This window comes from Balaenoptera ricei, chromosome 10 (assembly GCF_028023285.1).
Source record: "Balaenoptera ricei isolate mBalRic1 chromosome 10, mBalRic1.hap2, whole genome shotgun sequence".
NCBI classification, from domain to species: domain Eukaryota; kingdom Metazoa; phylum Chordata; class Mammalia; order Artiodactyla; family Balaenopteridae; genus Balaenoptera; species Balaenoptera ricei.
The window spans coordinates 83,915,882-83,930,603 of record NC_082648.1 but is presented as its reverse complement, the minus strand read 5'-3'; the positions used below and the strand labels follow the sequence as shown (position 1 = coordinate 83,930,603).

The 14,722-nt window shown below is 43.6% G+C and overlaps 1 protein-coding gene across 7 annotated transcripts in view; it reads left to right on the top strand.

Annotated features, from left to right (window-relative positions):
- The window catches only part of ANKS1B (ankyrin repeat and sterile alpha motif domain containing 1B), a 1,156,005-nt gene that overhangs the window by 1,120,376 nt on the left and 20,907 nt on the right, over window positions 1–14,722 (top strand). For all 7 annotated transcript variants that reach the window (XM_059936736.1, XM_059936735.1, XM_059936734.1 and 4 more), the window contains one exon: window positions 6,372–6,509. In XM_059936736.1, the coding sequence (XP_059792719.1) occupies window positions 6,372–6,509 (138 nt within the window). The remainder of the gene's footprint in view (window positions 1–6,371; window positions 6,510–14,722) is intronic.

The window sequence follows — 14,722 nt, the reverse complement described above, 5'->3', positions numbered from 1 at the left end:
GAGTTATTCATAGATCTCTGCTCACTAATGACTACTCTGGAAATCTAAGCACTGAAAGATATGCAAAAGATAGTTGTGTGAATAAAGACACTAAATAAAGAAGGCCCGCATTTCTTTCAGGTCCTTACAGTGTGGTCCTCAGCCTATTTTCAAAATCCAGAGCAAAGGCAAAGTGCATATGTTGGTAGCAGGTGGAGCCAACCGCTCTATGACTATATGACAACGTGTGCCTGGCTTTTTCAGGAATTTGGGGACATCGACTTCAGTACTGGGGCTGCACAGGGTTCCCATCCCAGTGTCCTGTGACGTAGTGACCTACCCCAGTCTAATGGTGGATAGGGAGAGGGTGGGTGACTCGGGGCCGTGGTCTTAGGAGTTGGTGTGTGAGAAGCCAAAGCAGAGAGCTTGTATTAGAAGGTGGAAGAAAGAAACAGTGTAGAGCTGCGTTGGTGGAGTTTGGGGAAGGCTGAGAAACACCGCCAGCCAGGGCTGAAGGCCTGGTTTCAGGGGACGCAGAGGAGCCAGTGTTGAATGATCGTCCTCAGGTTGTGGTATGAAAGGAACTGTGCTCATCCAGCAGTGTCCGTGGTGGCATCATGCGTGCCACTTGGTCCTGTACAAAGACCAGCCTCTAATTAATACCCACAGCAGGAAAGGAGCAGATTGATAAACGCCAGGTCCTGCTTTCGGTTTGTACCAGAGATTCCTCCCCTGGGAAGCATCTGGGGGGAGCCACTTTGATTTGAAGTGAAGGACTTGTGATTCATAGACATCTGTGAAGACCTCACAATTTGAGGTGCTTGTGAGCACTAAGCCTGTAGTAAGACACAACCAGAAGTCACAGCTTATTGTTCATGTTTGATGTTTTCTTTTTTTTTTCAAATGCTCATCATTTTTTTAAATTAATCTATTTTATTTATTTATTTATTTATTTATTTATTTATTTATTTATTTATTTATTGGCTGCGTTGGGTCTTCGTTGCTGCACATGGGTTTTCTCTAGTTGTGGCGAGCGGGGGCTACTCTTTGTTGCAGTGCACGGACTTCTAATTGCACTGTCTTCTCCTGTTGCAGAGCACAGGCTCTAGGCGCACAGGCTTCAGTAGCTGTGGCACTTGGGCTCAGTAGTTGTGGCTCACGAGCTCTAGAGCACAGGCTCAGTAGTTGTGGTGCACGGGCTTAGTTGCTCCACATTATGTGGGATCTTCCCGGACCAGGGCTCGAACCCATGTCCCCTGCATTGGCAGGCGATTCTTAACCACTGTGCCACCAGGGACGTCCCCTGTACTTTATTGTTAAACAGTCCTCTCCTAACCGCCGCATCTCTGTAACCCTACCCTGGTCAGCTAGAGGGGGTGTTCAGCCTGCACTGGACGCGTAGAGGAATCGAAGGCCTCAGACCTTCACTAAGTGACTGTCCTGCAGTCACACAGCTAGCTGGTCATGGAGAAGGACTAAAACTTGACCTTCCCACTCCCTAACCTAACACTTTTGCACTTTAACTCCATGCTACCTTCCACCAATTCGTTTGAAGTGCAGTGGATACTTAATTAGGTGTTAATGACTCTTCCACTCCTATTAGCCCCCATTAGACTGTGTGAAAGATGAACCCTCCAGCAAAGCACTTCTTTCATTTTACTCTAATATAAAGTAGCAGCTTTGGCTGAGTTCATGGGGAAAGGTTAGGTGCCTAGTTGTAAACTTGTAAACCTGTTACCTAGCAACTTGGAAATGAATCACTAAACCTGATAAGAAGGAAGAAGCGGAAAATGATCTTGAATTAAAAATGGAACTTGGGTTAGATTTATACTAAAATGTTATAGGTAAATCACACCAGCTTTCTGTAGATCCATAGCCCAGAGGTACTGTAGCATGGCATTCTGCCAAGAGGGCTACAACTGCTCAGTTCCAGACCCATCTTCAGATCAGCAGGGTCTTCCAAGAGGTGACACCATCCCCACGTCCAGTGCTTGGCTGAGGGTGGGTTGCATTTTGCCTTCCTGCTCTGACCCCCTCCTCAGTCTTCTCATCCAGCTAAATTAGGAACAGTGCAGTGCCTGGGTTGGTTTGTTAGTTTGTTTGTTTTTAATTTATTTATTTTATTTATTTTTGGCTGTGTTGGGTCTTCGTTGCTGCGCGCGGGCTTTCTCCAGTTGCGGCGAGCGGGGGCTACTCTTCGTTGCGGTGCGTGGGCCTCTCATTGCGGTGGCTTCTCTTTGTTGTGGAGCACGAGCTCTAGGTGCGCGGGCTCCAGTAGTTGTGGCATGTGGGCTCAGTAGTTGTGGCTCGTGGGCTCTAGAGCACAGGCTCAGTAGTTGTGGCGCACGGGCTTAGTTGCTCCAAGGCATGTGGGATCCTCCCAGACCAGGGCTCGAACCCGTGTCCCCTGCATTGTCAGGTGGATTCTTAACCACTGCGCCACCAGGGAAGCCCAGTTTGTTTGTTTTGAATGTCAGCTTCAAACAGGGCTTATGCTATTTTTTTAGGCACAGATTAACTTGGAACTTTTGCCTAAACAAGTGCCAGTTGTTTTTTATAGCACATATTTCTAAAAAGCTCAGAGTCAAATTAAGAGTGTGTGCCGTTCTCATCTGCACCACCCTCTCTGCAGGTCTCCTCCAGGTCGCCCTCGACCAGGGCTGCTGCCTCTCTGTGGGGGGCGCTCTCTGGAGGGGTGCTGCATTGTCTCCCTCAGAAAAGGCCTGGCCTGCGGAGGAGACTCAGAGAAGGGCCCTACCTGTCGTAGTCAGGAGCGAGGGAAGCAGGGAGAGGCCAGTTTCTAGGCTCCATCACTTCGTTATCACACCCCCTTCTGAGACCGTCTCTGTTAATTGGCTGAACCAAACAAGTCTCTTCTACACCCACCAGCCAGATACCTCTTTAGCTATTTCTCTACATGAGGAAAGGCAACAGACAAGAAAAAGAATCTCTTCCTGTTGAAGGGTACTGAGCTGCCAAATTTTCTAGCCAAAGAAGCGGCAGGGTGACCCCGGTCCTGGCTTGAGCCTTTTAAAAGCCCTCGTCTCCTTAGAACATGCTTAGATATGGAGGCTCAGCCGCATAAAGGCGTCCACTGTAAACTGAGGAACATCACCTGTACCTCATGAAGATGTCAGCTTTTAATTTATGGAGGAGCCACTAATGACAGGGTGGAATGTATCCTTCCTTGACTTCTCCCAGGAGGAAACAACTGTGCAGTCTCCATTCCATCTACAGCTGTAGTATCCTTAGTCGTGGAATCATCGTACACATAGAGAACTAGCCTCGCTGTTCTGCAGAGGTGGGCAGTGCAGACTGATGGCAGTGTCTCAGTGTTACCTAACGCAAATTTGTGTGCCCGATGCACAGTGAGGCGAAGCAAACCGAATGTCAGAGTTTGGAGCAGAGAAAGGTTTATTGCAGGGCCAAGCAAGGAGAATGGGTGGCTCATGCCCCAAAAACCCCCAAACTCCTCAGAGGGTTTCAGCAAAACATTTTTAAAGGCCAAGTGAGGGAGGGGCTTCCCAAGGTATGTGATCAGCTCGTGCACAGTTTTCTGATTGGTTGATGGTGATCAATCCTTAGGCACTGGAAGGTCTGGGGGCTACATGCTCATGATCATCAGTAGTTAATTTCTTCCTTTTGGAGCATCTGAAAAACTCAGGGAATATGCATGAGATACTATTATCTGGGTACTTCTGAGAGGAGGTACAGCAGAGGACATGAGGGAGGGGTATGTCCTGAGAAGACCCTTGCTCAGTTACATCAGTAGTGAGATCCCAGGTCCTCACCACATTCTAGCACCACGGATATATCAGGAAGTTCTGTTCAAAATACCTCCCTACACAGTCCATTGCTATGAATTCATTTAAAAGCAAATTTTTTAAGTACCAATTAGGATGACTGAGTGCCAATTACATGAGTTATTCTTAACTGATTATAGAATATCTTTATTAGCTTGCCTTTCCTCTAGTTTAGACCATGGGAACAGAGGAATAAAAGTTTCAACAGTGGGAGAGGAGGCTGATTTGGGGACATGGAGCAACACAGAGGAGGGCAGGCCTCAGAGTTAAAAGACAGCCCTGGGCTCCTGGAGATTAGAGAAGAGGGGGCCGGTTTCCAGAAAATTGGGAGGGAGGATCCGGAAAGAGGAAAAATGTCGTAGTGCTGTAGTAAATTACCATAGGCTGGGTTGCTTAAACCATGAATATTTATTTCTCACAGTTTTGGAGGCTGGAAGTCCAAGATGAAGTCACCAGCAGATTCAGTGTCTGATGAGAGCCCCCATTCCCTGCTTCATAAATGGCCATCTTTCTGCTGTGTCCTCACACGGCGGAGAGAGCCAGCTAGCTCTCTTGCCTCATCTTGTAAAGGCACTAATTGCATTCACAAGAGCTCCACCCTCATGGCCTAATCACATCCTAAAGGCCCACCTCCAAGCACCATCACACTGGGGGGCTAGAATTTCAAGATACAAACTTGGGGAGGACGCAAACATGCAGTTCATGATTAAGAGAGATCTCCAAAGATACACTTTACCTACTTTACAATTTTTCCCTGGGCCACAGTGCTGTCACACACCATTGAAAATTGTCAGGAGTGACATCTTGTGAATTGGCAAGATTCAGGGAATTCAGTGCAATAAAAATCACAGGGCACTTTTCACTGTTAACACTTTCCCGAGAAGTTGATCATCCTTATGCTAGTAAAAAAATCTCAAGAACACAAAATGCCAATTTAGTTAAAAGTTGGAGCCAATGCTCTATTTTCAGTAATAGTGGATCCTGGACAGGTGAGACCAAATCCACAGACTTCCCGAAGTAATAGCAGCCCCCAATTAAAATGATGGTGGAGGCTCTCAGCACCTGCTAACATCGTACCTATGAAGACCACGCAGATCTCATTAATTTTAAATTTAAGACTCACGAGTTCCTAATTTAGTTTTCTCCTTGAAGAAATGCTATCTGGGTGCCAGAAGAGGATCAGGACCTTCTATTTTGAAACTCTGTCTTGCGATAGGATGTTACTTGTTTATGGGATTCTGATTTCAATTTGAGTTATTTTTGACAGCGCTGCATGTAGCGTCAACATACAGGGTCACTGTGAAGAATGTCTTAATTTAATTTTCTTTTATGTGTTAATTCTGTAATTGCTTACCAACCACACAGCTCAGTAGAGTGAGGGGTGTGAAGTACTTGCTGGGGGCGCTGGCAGGAAAGGGCATTTTGTAAGCATTTTTAGGCATTGATGGGTATACACGGAGCATTATATTCGCTCAGGTTATTTAAGACTGTGCAGTTACAAAGCAATTAGGGTAACTAAAGCATTGAGGGTTTTAGATCTATGACAACTGCAAAAACATAAATGGGATATTGTGAGGTTAAGAAATGTTTGCATGATTATGTGAAATCTTTTGCTTCTGAAATACATCAGTGTATCAAAAGAAGTTTCTGGCTGGGTTTGCAGCCCAGATGATGCTCCTTGGTTATTTTGTGCTTCGGGATAATGGTACTTAACCCTTTCCTCAGTTACCTCCCACCGATTATTCTTAGAGGCAGGTTGGGATGAGGGGTCTGGCAGGGAGATGGCATGAAAAAGTGCTAGCCGAGAGAAAAAATGAAATTATGTTAAACCAGTGCACGAGAGGTGGGGCTGAGAGGTATTGCAACATAATTTCAGGCCCAGTTCCACTACCTGCCCTGCATAACTTACACTGTCTGAGTACTGGTTTCACCACCTGTGAGCTGATGATGAGGATAACCGCAGCACCCACTCATAATTATACACAGCGGGTATAGTTAGCAAAGTGTTGTCATCCGCGGGGCGCTGCATCTAGCGTGCAGCGTGGTGTTTCCCTCATCCCACCCTTACACCTTAGTCTCCACGGAGTCTTCATGAGAGAGCGCCTTGACGCGCCCTCGCCTGCCTGCCTTAGCTCTGGGGAGCTAGGGGCCAGGCACAAGACAACAGGTAAAAGATGGTGAGGGATCAGCCTCCCGGCAGGCAGAACAACATGGCAGGTGATCCTTTCCAGACAGAGTTAGCAGGAGGCAGCGCTGACTCTACATGGAAAATGGAAACAGTAAAATGCTTAGTAGTTACTATTTTTTTTTTAAAGTGTCTGCCACCCAGACTGCTTCTGCACACAGCACCATGTGAGAACTGCTGCTCCAGGACAGGACTATTTTAGGTTGTTTTTAATTAAACGAAAGCATTCCTTCCAGACCTGGTGTACCTTTGCCCACGGATAGTATGTTGAATCACTTTGAATGTTGCTACTCTAGAACATTCTAGGACGAGGGAAAGCAACTGCTTCCCAGATCATTTGCCTTGGTTCTAATATATGCTGGTTTGCAGAGGAAAACAACGGTCGTTTGTGTCATTTCTTCCAGAACATAATTGCCGAACATGAAATTCGTAATATCTCCTGTGCTGCCCAGGACCCAGAAGACCTCTCAACATTCGCTTATATCACAAAAGATTTGAAGTCCAATCACCACTACTGTCACGTGTTTACTGCCTTCGATGTGGTGAGTAACTACCCTCTTTGGACAGACTAAATATTTCCCTGAGTATACCTGGACTTTATTGAAAGCCCAGCTTGCAATTTAGATGCTTGGCTTGTTTACCAAGTTTTAAGGTATACCTGGTGTAAGGTATTTTGCAGACTCAGCTTTTCTGAGTTTTTTCTATATTTTTCATTCATTCATTAAATTTAGAACTCTACTTCTATCCAGTATCTGAACTGTCATTGCTCAGTTACTAACCTCACTTTTCGTATCAGACGAGTTCCTTTCTTTCTCTGGTACTAAAATATAGTCAATGTCTTCCAGCCTTTCTGTTCCTTTGCTATGTCTGTTGGTTTCTTTGGTAGCCATTTCTAAGTAGTAGGGCATGATAGTCTAGGTTTGTTTGGAGGAAAAATAAATTCAGTGCCTCATACAATATTTGTGGTTTTCTATATTGAATAGTAGTTAAATTAGACATTTATAAATAATAATTGGGAACAGCAAGGTTTGGTCCATTTGAATATGGCCCATATTCAGAAGTTAGTCTTGTAATGACGTCCTTATGGTGTTACACTACCTATAGTCCTATTTGTCATTAAGTCTAAAAACTAGCCCATATATTACAAACTTGGAAAATGGAAGCAATTCTAGAAAATAAAAAGTATTCCTTCTTATACCTTCAAGATGGTACAAATTGCTTGAGGATAACTCTATTGTAGTACATTGGGCATTCTAAATCTGAAGCAGACAGAACAGAGACAGCTACAACCATGAAATAATTTGTAATCAGAAGAATTCTAAAATGTCACTTTAATTTGACAATTCTGCTCTGCTCAAGTTTTGAAATACACATGTTTAAAGAATTACACAGAAATTGCAGTATAATATATTCTTGAGAGGCCAGCCCACAGTTCAATGTCATGGGTAAGACTGCTTGAAGCAATCGTTTTTAGTTCTGACAAACTCCCATGGACCAAGGACCGCAGTAACCCAGAATTTACCCCATCCTAAGGGATGTTAGGCTCATGCCCAGAACGTTGTGTCGGGCTGCATGTGGCCCATCCCTTTCAAGTTTTGAAGATTGAAAACAGGAAAGAATGCTATGTGCCTTTAATTTTTTTATCTATTTTAAGAGGCATGAGGAGAATAATATACAGGTGGTTTGTGTTAACAGTAAGGACCACAAAGCCAAGCCCTCAAAGGCTGCTCTAGATATCTCTGGATGTGTTTGTTTGCATGGGATCAACAGTGTTGATTAAAGCCATGTCAGCATTAGGTTTCTGGTGCCTTAGACATAACTTGCCATTCTTGTGAAATGCAATTGTTTCTTTTTGTAGCATTTTTGAAAAATATTTATTTATTTGGTTGCACCAGGTCTTAGTTGTGGCAGGTGGGCTCCTTAGTTGCAGCATGCAGGCTTCTTAGTTGCAGCATGCATGTGGGATCTAGTTCCCTGACCAGGGATCAGACTCGGGCCCCCTGCATTGGGAGCTCGGAGTCCCAACCACTGCACCACCCGGGAAGTCCCGCAATTGTTTCTTAAAACAGCGAAATTCCATTCTATCCACATACATCTTGGTTTGCGTGATACACCTTCCTCTGGGACTTGCCTTGGTTCACATCCCAACTCGCTGCCTGCTCCCGGGTCTTAGAAGAGTTGCAGGACTTTTCTGAGTCCTGATTTCCTTTGTCTGTAAAACAGGCACAGGGATTGTACCTTACAGGTTTTCTTTGGGATTGAAATGAAGGAACGTTTGTAGAGCGTTCATAAATAATGTGTGCTCATTGTTAGCTTCCCCCGCACCACCTCTTCTCTCTCCTTGCCTGCTGACCTCACAGTTCACAGCCTGGACTTTTTCTGCTAAAAGACATAAGATAGATTTTCTAGAAGTGTACTTATGGTCCGAAGTTTTCCCACTGCCCTTGTGAAAGAATTGAAAAAAATAGAAGAAAAAAATAAATAAAATAGAAACAATAGAAAGAAAGCATAGACTCTGTAGGCCTTCTATTGGTATATTGCATCTATATAGTGTTTTCATTGAATGTCACCATTAGTATTCCAGTATTGTCAGGATGAATTCCACCCTTCCCTTGGGTATTGCAGCATTTCTTTCTAAATTGGTTTTAGAGTAATATATAATTTGCCTTCATAAGAGTATCCAAAACATTGTTCTCTATTGAACAATAAGCTAAAAATGATACCCGTGGGCCATCTGGCCTCTTGAGTTTTTTAGTGTGTGTATATGTGACGCCAGAATACAGAAGTGAAATGTGGGGAAAAAATAGTCAACTGTTTAGTTTTAAGATCAACATGATGTTCCTGATACATTTGGAAAACGAGTGGAGAATTGCTTCACCTTTTGTCTTTTCATCCATATGTTTGATTTAATGTAGACATTCACTAGGTTAGGAGTCTGGTTTCAGCTCCAGAGGATTTGCATCTTACACCACAAATCAACCATTTTAATCCTCTCTAGGTGAACAGTTTGTCTAACTTCAAAAATAGTAACAAAGGCCACCAGCCTTGACGTGGGCCTTCGAGCAATTTTGAGATGCACCAAGCTTTGCTTGCACTAAAAAAAACCTCTTTGAGCATGGATTTTGTATCTTTATGTAGGGTAGTTCAATATTCGGTCCAGTCTTGAAGCTTTAAAATTCTTTTGGTATGAATCAGTCCCCCAGGCTGCCCAAATGGCAAAAGAAAAGAAAAGAATACCTTAAGTATACATGTAGTCTTTCAGCTGATGTGTATGAGTACATGTACATTTTTAATTGCAGTTATTGCTACTTTGACCTTGTAGATCTTTTATGGGTCGCAAGAAGTTTTTATGAATATTTCTTATCACCAAGAAAACCCAATGATATCTAGGAGGTTTCCAGTTTACTGAGAGTTGGATTTGAAATTCAGAGCATTTTTCCCATAGAAATCCTGTGGTCTTGGAAGGGAGCATGTGAATTTAACATAGTTCCTTTACTCTGGGACCTTGCAGAGCCCTTAATAGGCTCAGACACCGGGAGGGGGTGGAGTGACCCTGGTTTCCCAAGTTCATTTGGCCGTGGTAGCCTCTTTTGGGGAGAGCTTCTCACGGAGGTGGCGTGCTGCAGAACACACTTCAGGAAATGTTACGCTTTATCTTCTCTAAGCTTGTTTCCATGACTTAGAATCTATGCTAAATTCAGCTTGTGATATTTTCTGTTTTTAATGACAGGTAGATGAAAATTTTAAAAGACTAGAGCAGAAAGGGAATTAGCGTTCCCAAGAAAAGCCAGTATGTACCTACCGGCGTGCTCCAGACCTACTCTGCATTCTAGACTCACTAGTCTAGAATCAGCTGGTGGCAGCTGATTTCTAGTCATCTCCCCAGTGGGACACATCTCATCCACTACAGAACAAGAGGCTGCCCAGCCTCCACCTTCCAGGCAGTGAAAACTTGGGGGAAGAGAGTAGGGCTGTGTAGGAAAAAAGAATGTGTTACAAGACCAGGAGTTATAAGGCTTAAAACAACGGATTCAGCTTCTCTCTTCTCCACTCTTATCTCAAATGAATGAAGGGGAAATCCATGCCGCTGAGATGACAAGAGGGAGAATGGGTATTTCAGCGGCCACCAGAGCCCAAGGCTGCAGTGATCATCCTTAAAAGGCCACCATAGGAAAGAGATAGATATAACCAAGATCATTTGGCAACTATCATCTTCTATGTATTATTCACTCAGTCTAGATTTCTAGGACATAGAATGGAGATAGGTAGATTAGAAAGATTTTGATGCATTCTCTGTGGGACTGTCAGATTTATTTTAAAAATCTGGGAGGGACCTCATTCACTAGTTCTAAAATATGAAAGGTTTATTTTGTTTAAATAGCATTAAAAGCCATGACTGCCGCTAAACCCTGGCTAACTCTCACTTCTCTATAAAGAACATGTTTGCAGTCTTTGATATTTTTAGCCATGCTCAGTTTTCTCTTACTTGCAACTCCCAAATTCTGTCACCTTCAGTGTATACGGCTTAGACTGGTTGTGGAATGTGTAGAGAATGTCAAAGTCTTGATGCCGGTGGGCGGTGCGTGGGGGAGACGAGGCTCCCTCTTTCCTGTGCTTTCTTGGCTGAATGTGGGCCGTGAAAGGATCTAAACTGGAGAAACAGAGATGACAAAATGCAGGAAACCGTGGTCAGCAGGGGGACAGCATTTTATAGTCCTTCTCCATCACTAGGTACCAGCAAACCTAAGCGCAGGGGAAGAAGAACACCAGAGTCAACCACTCTGTCATGATCAGTTTAATGAAAGTGAGATTCCTGAGCCCTTTATTCTTCTCCAGTTTTATTGAGATAAAATCGACATATAACACTGTATTCGTTTTAGATGTACCGCATAAGGATTTGATATATGTATGCGCTGCAAAATGATCAGCACAAGTTAACATCCGTCACCTCACATAGTTACACATTGTGTGTGTGTGTGTGTGATAAGAACTTTAAGATCTACTCTGTCAGCAACTTTCAAATGTACAATACAGGCATACCTGAGAGATACGGCAGGTTCTGTTCCAGACTACTGCAATGAATCGTATATCACAATAAAGCAAGTCACATGAATTTTTTGGTTTCCCAGTGCATATAAAAATTATGTGTACACTGTACTGTAGCCTGTTATGTGTGCAATACCATCATGTCTAAAAAAGCAATGTACATGCCTTAATTTAAAAATGCTTTATTGCTAAAAACTGCTAACCATCATCTGAGCCTTCAGCGAGTCATAATCTGTTTGTAATGGTGACATCGAAGATCTGATCACCGTTCACCGTAAGAAATATAATCATAATGAAAAAGTTTGAAATCTTGCCAGAATTACCAAAATGGGACACAGAAACACAAAATGAGTAAATGCTATCAGAAAAATGGAGTCAGTAGACTTGCTCAATGCAGGGTGCCACAAGCCTTCAATTTTTTAAAATAGCGATATCTTCAAAGTGCAATAAAACGAGGTATGCCTGTACGGTACTGTTAACTATAGTCACCATGCTGTACATTGCATCCCTGGGACTTATTTATCTTATAACTGGAAGTTTGTGCCTTTTGACCACTTTCACCCATTTCTCCCTTTCTTAAACTCAGAGATTCTTTTCGTGGAGTAGCGTGGTGTTCTGAACCGAAAGTACTTATGGCTTATGTTGCAGAGATTGTCCCACAGAGTGGGAATTTACAAGTGCAAAAGAACTTCTGTTATCATTGATGTTAGTTGACCTCTGACAATGAAATTAATACTGTATGTGGAGCTAGGTGGTCTCTTTCATTCTGTTTCTCATTTTCTCCACCTGAAAATGGCCCTCAACCTGTTGGACTATGATACTATGAAAATAAATGGCAATGTAAGAAAATGCTAAAGTGCATAGAGCCCTTAAGATGGGACTGTAACACTTTCCCTGGCTAGTCTCCCACGTACAAAGTAGCAACCTACACTTAAGTAGAAGCCTTTCCCTGGCCCCTTGCAGCACCTGAAACTCATCAAGTCAGTGGCAGGAGTGATTGAATAAAAATGGCACTTCGCTCGTGGTCCAGTTTTTAAGACTCTGAGCTCCCAATTCAGGGAGCCTGGGTTCGATCCCTGGTCTGGGAACTAGATCCCGCATGCTGCAACTAAGACCCAGTGCAGCCAAATAAATAAAAATTAAAAAAAACCACGGCAGCACTCCCAGTCCTATGGCCGTTATATACCACCTCCTCCCCCGCCCCCAAAAAAATAGGTTAACACTGCTGGGTTACATTTATCCATACCTCCTCTCCATTGGCATAAATCGTTGAGAATTAACTAAGCCATAAAGCCAAAGGTGGGTGAATATTAAGAGAATAATAGTCACTCTTTTTTTCTTTCATCCCTATTTTTTTGAGGGGTGAGGCAGATGGATGTTAACAGGGCTTTAAATCAATCCCATTTTCTATGAAGTTAGAAAGTAGTCATTCTGATTTTTTTCCACAGGTTGTTTTGCAGCATTCGTACACATATTCATTATAGCCCCCTCCCAAAGAACTGAAAATCAAATGTCATGTCTAGGGGTGACGCCTTTAGAATCAGCCTGGTTTTGAATCCCAGGTCGGCACTTCTTAGTTTCATAGTTTGGGCAAGAATGCCTGTAATCCTCAGTTTCCTCATCTGTAAAATAGAGATAACAGCAGTACCCGCTGCCTAGGGCTACCGTAAGGATTAAGTGAGATGACACACGTCCATGTCCAGCACGTGGTGTTCAGTCAGTCTTAGCTTCTAAGGGCAGGAGAGCAGCAACAGCGGTTACGGGGGTGGTTATGTTCTTTCTCGTCAGACCTGTGGGAGGATTTATGTCCCAGTTTTCGGTTTACAACATACGTTTGCTGCGGCGGTATCCCACACCTGAGGGGAAGAGTCCAAGTCTGTATCAAATACATTTCTGCATTTATTGAGTGCCTGCCATGAGGCAGGCACACCGCACTGCTCTCCAGGATGTCCGAGTTCAGAGGGAGAAGCAGGGACATAACGAATGGTTGCAGTAAAATCCTGCCCGTGCTCTCCTGCAGTTTTGCTGGCCCCAGCTGGGGGAGGGCTCCCAGAGGAGGGGCACAGGGGCTGGAAGCTGAACGTTGAGTTTGTATGAACATGTGGGCATCTTGGAGGCCTGACAATTCATTCATGCACTTTGGAAAGATGAGGTGAGGCATTAGTCATCTGCCATAAGCAGAGAACAAGTCATTTTTATCAACTGTCTTGTCCATTTGAGAAAGATTTTCAACAAGGGTTAAAATTTGGTAGGTAAGAAGGGTCTTGAATGTGATAAATGCCCCTTTGGAGGCATCACAAGTTGGCGAAGGGTTTACCGTAGCTTCCGCTAGGAGCTTTTACTTTTGAAGAACGGCGAGGAGTTGAAATCCAGCAAGTCTCTCTTCTGCACACCCTTTCCCCAAGTCCCTGCCAAGTAACAGGACAAAGATGGATTGTGTTCCCCTTCTGCCCTGGCAGGCCAGCCCCTCCAGCATGGGTGTGAGAGGTCTGCTGTCCCGGCACTGTAGACTGTGGTTCCATGTGGACAGGCGACCACCAGGCGTGAGTACGTGATTGCCACGGAGAACCTGGAACTTTATAAGAAAGCCTTTCTTAGTCTTTCACTGAGCTGATGGCACTCATGTACTTGGGGTGAGGCATGACGTGAAACCTTAGCAGATGCAGTGAAATGCTCTGCCACCTTTAAAAATCTGGTTTTTGAAGACCATTTAATGGCACGCAAAAACCATTCATGATTTAATGTTGCATGAAAAAGCAACTCATGAAACTGCACTTAAATATCATTCTAATTTTGTTTTTAAATTCACATAAATATTCATATAGCTTATAAAAGTATTTGTGGATATATACAAATGTAAAAGGAAAAGAAACCAAAATGTAGCAGTGGCTATATCCCAGCAGTAGAATTTTGCAGGTGATTTTTAATTTTCTTCTTTACATATTTTCAAAAATTTCTACATGTACCCCTGTTATATTTAGAGAGAAATATTAATTTCATGATTCTTTTAGTTAGCTGGAATTAGCCCTAAAGAAACTATCTGCATTTTATCCAGTTGCTGTGTCAGCCCTGGACTAGGTAGGCATCTTAGCAGAATGCCTAATATTTATTTCTAAATGCTGAAGACCTGTGATTGGGCAGTATTTGTTTCTATAAATATAATCTATCAAGACTTAATCTCTGACTTGTACTTGAGAGAACTAAGTAGGTAGAGCTAAGGAATGTCAATGAATTCTGTGAATATGGCCAGAATATTCTCAGTTATTTTTGCCTCAAGACGTGGGTGAAGCAAGTGGTAGATGAAACCTACCCTGCCTCTTAAAAAACAAGATGTACAAGCAAAATACAGCCAGAGGAGAAATGTGGCTTCTTTCTGGAGGCCCCACCATAGACCCGTATTGAAAACACTTTCCTTTATCTTTAGGCCCAAAGGGCATGCCCTGCACTGGTTCAGCATTTGTTCAGCCAGGATCTACCTGTGGAGAGAAGATAGAAGGGAAGAATGCGCTGTGGCCATCCACAGGCACCCATATCTTACCCTTGGGGTGCAAGTCCTCTTATCTTAGGGACCTACCGGGCAGCGTCCTTTTTTCAGTTCCTCCAACATTTATTGAGCACCTGATATGTCCTAAGCCCTAGAGACGCAGTCAAATGAGAGGAGAGCCCTCAAGGAGCTCAGCCGGCTGGGGGATTTGGACCTATAAAGAGA